General features: G+C 34.7%; 1 protein-coding gene across 1 annotated transcript; it reads right to left on the bottom strand.

Annotated features, from left to right (window-relative positions):
• Positions 1 to 279: 279 nt before the first annotated feature.
• Positions 280 to 2,990, bottom strand: LOC110798928 (cation/H(+) antiporter 14-like). Its single transcript, XM_022004124.2, has 2 exons — positions 2,259 to 2,990; positions 280 to 1,386 (listed from the first exon to the last, which is right to left on the bottom strand). Exons 1-2 carry the CDS (start codon positions 2,988 to 2,990, stop codon positions 280 to 282), a joined length of 1,839 nt encoding a protein of 612 aa, XP_021859816.2.
• Between the last annotated feature and the right edge of the window lie 6,487 nt (positions 2,991 to 9,477).

Raw genomic sequence — 9,477 nt, 5'->3', positions numbered from 1 at the left:
ACTATTATTTTTAACTTTATGTCTAATAAGTCGGTCGCACGTGTAATGCTATTATTGTAAACCCTGGACACGCAAAAGTAATCCAGATGATAAAAATTGTTTAGATAAACGGATTTTTTTTGAATTATTTTTGGGTTAAGATTATCTATTTCTAGAAATAAGTTTACATGTAGTACTTTATATTGCTTGGAATTGAACCAACTTCATTCTCTACCAAAACATTGTGTAAAACATTACATTAGTCATCCTCATCCGCATACTTCTTAGTCCTACGAGAGGTCACTCTTGTACCACTAAAATGGAAAACCCAAACTCCGACGACACTAACATGTCACCCAAAGTCCCTAACTCCGGATAATCACACCACCGATCTGAAAGTCCGAGCAATTGATTACACCCCGGATCATGATATCTACCAACTACCGCTAAATCAATCTCATCTTTCATCTTTACAAGAACATTTGTTGTTTCTCCACCGTCGTTAACTATCACCTCTTCAAATGATACTCTCTCATTATCTACACACCGGAGTTTGAAACTATTAATGGCGACATTGTCCTCACAATCGCCATTATTACTTTGAGTCTTTGTAATCGATTTCAACCTAACAACGGAGAGCCTAATTCTTGGATTGTTTGCAAATATAGTGGTAAACGCTAAAGCCTCTTGATCATCAACCCCGCCTATGAAGAAAATAACAACACGATACCCATCATTAAGGTTCGCCAAATTCTGATCTCCTCGATCAACTAGTATGCCTACGGAACAAGGTGCCATATCTAACACCATCTTATTAACGTCTCTAATAGGTTGGGACGGATCCTGGAACCCTTTGGAGCTATTATAATCAGTCCATTGTGCGTGGAAAGGTAGAACGAGGAGATTCACGTGATTGTCATGTGATACATTACATATGTCGTTGTGCATAGCCGTGTATGGAGATACTGAAATGTAATGTTGTGGGTGAATGGCGCCATTAGTCTTGCGCACAACGCTTACTAAGGCGTTTACTGTGCGGTTGCATCGAGAGAGGTTAGACCGGTAAGCAGGCGAGGATTGGATCTCGTGGAGTGGGGCGAGGATTGGGACCGATACACCAGCGGCATTGAGTGGAATGAGTTGAAGGGCGATCACGGGTATAGGGTTTTTTTCAGTACTAGGGTGGAAAGCTTGTAGAAGGCGTAGAATTCCGGGTAGATTTTCTTCCTTAAAAATACATGATAATACTTGTAAAGTGCCTGTTTCCGATGAAGTAATCACACCCTGTCTTATAACTGTTGAATATCGTGTTGATGGTTTATATATGTGTCTCACAAGGGGTAACAACGCTCCGGTGAAAAAAAGAATGTGCATTTGCATTATTGTTGACTGTTCTCTTGACATTACCTACAATTTTATGCAAACATCATTTAAACGATACGTTTCACATTAACAATACCCAACTTAAACTCATGATCAAAATAAACTAGTTAGTATAGTATCATACGATACACTCATACACAGTTTATAATCTAAATATAAATATATATGAAATAACCACTTATTTTATAGCAACTTTAATGAGATAGCTCTAAAGTGTTTAAGCTTATAGTCTTTAAAATAAGTTAGTGGCCTAATGGGCGTTGCACGCTGAGTTCATGTAGGAAAACTTATCAATCTATAAAACAATTGTTTTAATACGTACTCTGTTTTTTTCTTTTGTTGGGGGTTACAATTACCACACGAGGTCCTATTTTATTAGGAGTTATAAGTTTATTTTTGGTAAATTTTACATCAAAACCCTTCATTCTTTATTATTTTATACTTTCACTACAATCATAAACATTGTTATTAGTAACTTTTATATTCATATACGGAGTACTTTTTTTTTCTACTATTTCTTTATTATCAACCCCTTCACTTGCTTTATTATTATATAACATTCAATTAATCTTTTTTAACACTTGTGCCGATCAACTTGTATCTCGTACAAATATACGAAGAAAGTAGTAAATCCAAATTAGGCTATGTTTTATTCGACTTACTTGTCTAAATTAACTTTTATTTGATATAAGCTTATTTGTGTATGACAAAAAAAACTTATTTTGACTAAAATAACTTATTTATTTGTGGAAATATTTGAAAAAAAAAACTTATTTTTCTGAAATTATATATTTCAATCTTTATTTAATTGAACTTATCTGAAATTAACTAACTAATCTGAACTTGTTTTATCTGAAATAAGTCAAGATAAGTCGAACATAAAATAAGTAACTTACCCCTTGTAGTCGATATTGACCAATGGTAATCAAACTAATAAAACCTCTTGAAGCCATGATGATTGAAAGAGCAAGAGCAGTCCTAAGATGAACACCAAAAACCATGGAAGAAACAAGAGTTCCGAAGAATTTTCCAAATGCACCCATTATCAAAATAAGCTCTATTTTAAAGGAGTTTGGGTTGAGAGAGTTGAAATCTGCTCTTATTCCATACACAGCAGAAAACAGAGGAAACAAAAGAGATGAAGTAATCGCATCCAATTTCTCGTGCAAAATCGAGGACAATGGTTCTTCAGGAAGAGAGATTCCGAACAAGAAAACAGCTAGAAATTGATGCACTTGTAAGCTAAAGAAGTGTATTGAAAGAACAGTTAAGAGTATAGCCAAGAAATGAGTTTCTTTTACATGACCGCCTTCTGGTGTATAACTAATAATGTAAATCACCAATGGCCTGCAAACTGTAAACATCAAAATGTAGGTACCAATTGTCATGAGTGGGTGCCAATAGTCGCCGGCGATTACAGGCTTTGTAATATTTTCCCACGCAAAATTGAATAAAAATGCAACAATATCAAGGACCAAAGATACTGTACAAGCCAAACGACCAAGCTCGGAGTTGCTTACACCAACTTCATTAACGTGGTTACATGTAACCATGAAGAAGGTTTTAGCAATAAGTATAATCATCATCTCTAATCCTTCGTCGTGTAAATTTAACTTAAGGATCTTCATTCCTGTATAGCTTAACGCCAATGATACGAAGAAGCCAGAAGAAGCAATGATGGTAGTTTTTATGCCTATGTTTTTCAGTAATGCTCCTATGTTAGTTTCCACACCTAATTTGAATGAGTAAAATATGAATCCTAAAGTTGCGATGGATTTTAATAGGTACATAGTCGTTGGATTCTGGACTAAGTCCTGGAAATTAAGTGTATTCTTGTAGAATAATACTGCAACTACAAAACCACACTGCACATACAACAACAAACGAAACAAAAATATATTAAAGTTCCATTCCTCATAACTACTCCCTCCGTCCCGGAATACTCGACCCGGTTTGACCGGCACAGAGTTTAAGGTACTTGAATTGACTTATTTAATTTAATAGGTAGTAGTTGATAGTGGGGTATTATTTTAATGTAGTTAGTGGGAAATGTGTTAAGAGGTGGGGTTGGGGAGAGTAGGGGTTGAATTTTTAATTATTTTTTGTATGGAGTAGGGGGTAGGTGGGTTAATAGGGGTGGATTGAGAAATAATATAATATTGTTAGAATATTTCCATTTTTAGAAACAGGTCAAGTATTAAGGGACGGCCCGATAAGGAAAACAGGTCAAGTATTCCGGGACGGAGGGAGTATGCTAAAATTAGAAAAAGAATGAGACTCAATTAACGTAGGAAAAAAAACCCACAAGATACACCGTATTAGTCCAAAAATACGTTTCTTTTCTGGGTGTAGAAAGAGCCACACAAGGTAAGACGATAAATTGTGTAAACGAGATTTAATCTCATGTGTTGGATACCACCCCTCAAGATTTTATCAACTAAGGTAGTTCACATTTACTAATTCAAAAGTACTTAAATGTTCAATATGAAACTCTTTACACTTGTGTTTTAAAAAATAAAAAAATAATAATGAGGGAACATATGTAATTTGCACTACTCATTTACAGTTACTATTTTCACAAATATTTTAATTAATATAAAAGAGGACCAGTGTATAAAAAGGTGGGAAATATAATAAAATATATATACAGTAAGATAAATTTGTAAAAATGTGGCAGTGTAAGAAAGAAAATGAATAAAGTACGAGAGATTTGGTGGAAATTTGTAAATATTGTGGTGTAAAGATAGTTATATGTCATGTCAAAAAATAGTACTCCGTATAAAGTATAATGTAAAAAATATTACTCTCACCGTCCCACATTAATCATTACACTTTCTTTTTTCATATGTCCCACATTACTTGTTATATTTCTAAATTATGAATGATCCCACAATTGTTATAATGTTTCTCTCATCACATTAACACAAGTTTGATCCTCACTCCCTCTCTCATTCAATTAAAAAACTATTCCACCAATTCCTATCACATTTACTTTTTTAATAAAATAACAATTGATAACTAAACAAACATTTATTACCTAAAATTTTGTGCAAATGTAAGTGTAACGAGTAATGTGGGATGGAGGGAGTATGAAACAGGCTAAAACGAAAAGTGTAAAGATCATTTTGAAACAGAGATAGTATAGTGTTTGAAATTTTAAAAAAAGTTAGGGTTAAACTTACAAACATCTTAGTCATAATTGGCAAGCCAATAGGTCTAAGCAAGTATGATATCGTTGTAGTTGTAAACAAGATTATTGTGAGAAACATTAAGCATGTTGATGAATCCGAACGATGAGGATACGTTATATCGGACCATACACCATGGCTAGCTCTAAAAAACAGAGGTTGTTTTATGCACAGAATCACGGAGTTGTTCCATGTAGTCTCACTCCAGTCATTTAAAGTTAATGCCATATAATATATATATATATATATATATGCTTCAACTTAATTGTAGCTCTCTTTTTCAGGTTCGCGTCATATGAACATACTTGCGCGAAAATCCGCTTCAAAAAAGTATCTATCATGAACATAAAATTCAGAAAGAAAACGAAAGGAAAGAGATAGATAGAATTAGAATGAATTATATGGAATACTATGCAACAAACTAATTTCATGTTTATCTAAATTTCCTAAAGAAAGAAGTTTCATGCTTGGAATGTGGTTGTTATAATTAGGCTAGCATGAATTATCTATATTTAGATGAATGACATGCATCAATGTAAACCTTTCTTAGAGTTATGATATGATCAATATTGCAAGATGTTATCAACTTCTTTGGTGGCTCCCTTAAAAAAAATTGAACACACAACTTTGTATACGAAGTACTACCTCTGTTTCTGAAAATTCTTTACGCTTTGAAAAATGTGTCCAAAGTATAAAAACTTTGATCGTAAATTCTTACTATTATATACATCAAAATGTTACATGTAAGATCTTGTTAGATTGATATCGGTATATATTTTCGGAATATCGACTTTTTATAATTTTTTCACATTCGAACACTACAAGAAATTGTACCATTAACGACGGGAATTCCCGTCGCTAAGGGCCAATAATCGTTGATTAATGAAGGAATTTCCTGTCGCGAACTAGTCAAAAAAAAGGGTCGTCGTTAATGGAAAATCCCGTCGTTAACCCGTCGTAAAAGACATTTGCGACCGTTATTCCCGTCTTTGTTTGGTTGTTAGCCCCGTCGTAAAAGGCTTTTGCGACGGGATTTTTGACCCGTCGTAATTTGGTTGTCGTTAAAGATACAAATTCTTGTAGTCAAAATTAGATATATTAGTAGTTAAATATTACATTGGAATCCGTGAAAATAGTAATTGAAAAGAACTTTAAGAAACGGAGGTAGTATTAGTTATAGTTTTTGAGGCCGAGCCATGGTTAATTTAAGGTGGTTTCTAGAACTTTGGGGAGTATAATTTAATCGATTTCATTTATGTAGAATAATAGTACGCTTTTCGTTCGTAAATGTTGGTCTCTTTTAGAAAGACAATTCAACATAAGTATATCTATCGCATAAATCTTAACAGAATATATTCCATGTGGGTAGTAGAGAGAAATAATTAACGGGTTTAATAGAGATAAGTTAGTATAGTACCCGTGCGATACACGGTTAGTAATCTAAATATAAATTTATATGAAATATGGTAGACACTATCATCAAAATAGAGCTTAATTATAGATATTTGACAAATTAAAATTATAGATATTCGACAAATTAAAATTACAGATGGATAAATTTAATTGTTATTAATTACATTCGGTGTCTTATTTATTAAAATAATTAAAACAAATAAGGGTAGATAGATAACATTATTTGACAACCGCTTCTCCCCTCTCTCCCTTTTTTCTCTCTCTTTTTAGGGTTTGCAAAAATTAGGGGTTTCTAGGGCGGAAATAGCCAGTTTTCTTCGGAAATTTGTGAAGGAAATAATGCCCTTGGTCCAAGTATGCATTCTATGTTAAGTCTAATAAGTGCGGTTCAGTATTAATTAACAAGTTAATAAGTCAGTGAGATCAAGTGAGCTGAATGCCTAGCTAGAGGCCGCTTCAGTTCAAGTGGAATTAATGATATTAATCCACAGCTTACTCTTGACTGAACCCGTAGGGTCACACAAATAGTACGTAAACGGATCAAGTATTTAATGGCATTAAATACTCCATCTATGGATATTCGGAATCGACGGATCTTGGTTTCAGTGGGAGCTGAGATCGTCACAGGCAAGAAATGAATACTCCGGAAACGATGATATTGCCGGAAACGGAAATATGGATCGTATCGGAAATATAAATATTATCCAATTCGTAGATGTTGCCGGAAACGGAAACATGGTACGTATCGGAAAATATTATCGGAAATGGAATTATTGCCGGAATCGAAAATATTGCCGGAAACGGAAATATTGTTAGAATCGGAAATATTATCGGAATCGGAAAATAATTCCGGAAACGGAAATATTAAATATTTGTTCGAAACGGAAATTAATTCCGGAATCGGAAATATTAAATATTGTTCGTATCGGAAATGAATTCCGGAACCGGGAATTTAATCGGAAGCGTATCGTACGAATTAGTATCGGACGAGGCCTGCCAGACGAAGGCCCAGCACGAAGCCGGGCCATCGCCCAGCAAGCCAGCGCGCCACAACGCACCAGCCAAGGCTGCGCCAGGCCCACCGCAAGGCAGGCCCAGCGCGCGCCAAGGCTGCGGCAGCGTATGGGCCTCGTGGCAATGGGCTGCGAGCTCGCGGGCTGCGCGCGCGCATGGCGCCCCTCGTGGGCTGCTGTGCGTGCGTGTGTGTGTTTGTGTGCTATACGAATCCTAAAGCTATCAGGTTTCGACATATGATTAAATTCCTAAACCTAAAAGGATGAATTAATTAAAATAAGAATTCTATTAGGATTCTAGTTTAATTAATTCGTATCCTAATAGGATTCCAGTTCCTTTTCCATACCTCTATAAATAAGGGCCTAGGGTCATTATTTGTATACACGATTCAAGTATTCAAAGTGATTTTTAAGAGCAAAAATTCAGTCATATAATTGCCTACAATAGCCGAAAATTCTAAGTACCTTAAGGGCGATCCTAGTTGGTCAAGCTTAAGGCGGATCCGGACGTGCTGTGGACTATCTACGGAGGGACGACACTTGGAATCCTAAAGACTTGTTCTTGTTCGGTTCGGGCGCAGCTAGGGAGGGCACGCAACAAAGTGTATGCATCTAAACTATGCTAAATGATTATGTGTAAATAATATGCTTTCCTGGCTTTATGGTTTTTCCGCATGATTTATGTTTTGTCATATGAATCATAACCTTACAATTTGGTTATTTCTGCCCCCTCTCTTTCAATTTCGTTGTGTTTTTGCGTTAGGTCTCAATAAAACTACATAGTTTCAGTGTGGTAAGTACCCCTATGGTGGGTTTGATTGTTTCGGTGTAGTAAGTACCCCTATGGTGGGTTTGTTTTTAGTTAAGTTTTGTGTGTTTAGTTTAGTTCAGGTTGTTTATTTGGTAAAGATTTATGCGGGATCGAAGAGGATGTCAATCTTTCGACTACAATCAGACGAATCAGACGGAAATCATATTTGTCACGGCTACAACAGATCTATAGACCCCCTCGTCAATGAAGGCTGTAAATCACAGCGATATAAAAGAGGGTATACAGAATGTTTGATATACTACGATCGTAGCTATGGTGAAAAGAAGTTTTTATTTGCTTCGATGGTTATGTATTTGTTAGATTTATATCTTTATGTAGATGTCATATGACTTTTTATCAATGAATTAATTTGTTTATCAAAAAAAAAAAAAAAAAAAAGATAACATTATTTTCATTCCCATTCACCACTTGTATCAAGCATAAAGTGTAATACCCAGGAATTTCAAAACTTGATTAATTAAGTTTAATTATTTTTATTAGCTTAAAATCATTTTAAATCCTAATTTCAAACTTTATTTTGATTAACATAGTTTTATTTTACTTGAATTTTAATATTGTTACATGAAATTATTATTTTTCAGATTTAATAATTTAATTTCAATTTTACAAGCTTAGCTACATTTTGAATCCTATTTCGTAATTTATAAAAGATTTTAAAACGTTTTTATTAAAGACAAATTTTATTCGAAACTAAATTTATTAGAATTTTATAAAAGAACTATTTTGAAAATAACTCATACTCCAAGTCGTTTTTCTATTTTCATTAAATATCCAAAAATAGCAATAGAAGTTCTGAAAATTGTCCTACAATACACATTTACCAGAATGTCCTTGTTCTATCCAAGAAACAAAGTCAGTTTCTTCATCTCCCCTTCTTCTCCTTCACGACACTTCTTCAGCCATGAAAGTCAAAACTCCACTTTCCATTTGTCATCATCATTTTCAATCTCATAATTACTCGTCAATTCATGGGCACTGATCCTAATTGCAATGCCTTAGTCATTCAATTTCTGAATTTTTCTCTTGACATTTGTCATCCAATTTATAAGCTTCAATTGAACTCATCAATTATGTCATTCAACCCCATTAATCTCTATAAATAGCCTCCCAATTGAGCAGAAATTCAAGCTCAAACCATCAACAAACAACAAACATTTCAATTTCAGTTTCTCTTTCAATTTTGATTTTGATTTTAAATTTCTAATTTACCTCTTAAAATAAATTCTGAACCACCATAACCACCACCAACTGTCGCCGCCTCCACCGCCACGGTGACTGTCCCACGTCACCACCAGACCCCACCACAGGTCTACAACCACCCAACACCCCACCGCGAACAAACCTCCCTCCTCCCTTGCCCTTCTCCTCCTGGCTTCTCCCTGCCTGCCTCTCTTCCCGCGGATTTCATTAAGACAAGTTCACCGCGAACGATAATATGTTAATATTGTAATATTTTAAATATACGAAATTACCTAGAATAACCTTCCCATGTACGTAATATATATACAAAGTTCATTAATGAGAATATCAGAGTTGAAGCTGCATTTAATAGTTACCATTAATTCCCACAATATGTTAGAGAAATTAATGTTGGAAGAATCACACACCTGGGAAGGTATCCCCGTATGCTTAATGGATTCTACAGTACTCTCTACTCCATCCGTTTCTT

This window comes from Spinacia oleracea, chromosome 5 (assembly GCF_020520425.1).
Source record: "Spinacia oleracea cultivar Varoflay chromosome 5, BTI_SOV_V1, whole genome shotgun sequence".
In the NCBI taxonomy this organism is placed as follows: Eukaryota; Viridiplantae; Streptophyta; class Magnoliopsida; order Caryophyllales; family Amaranthaceae; genus Spinacia; species Spinacia oleracea.
Note: the sequence above shows the minus strand (reverse complement) of the source record. Positions and strands in the feature narration are given on the sequence as shown.

Coding starts and splice junctions, on each gene's coding strand:
- LOC110798928 (XM_022004124.2), bottom strand. CDS start 2,990: ATGAAGATCCTTAAGTTAAATTTACACGACGAAGGATTAGAGATGATG. Junction 1,387..2,258: donor GTCAATATCGACTACAAGGG/GTAAGTTACTTA, acceptor ATAAAATTGTAG/GTAATGTCAAGAGAACAGTC.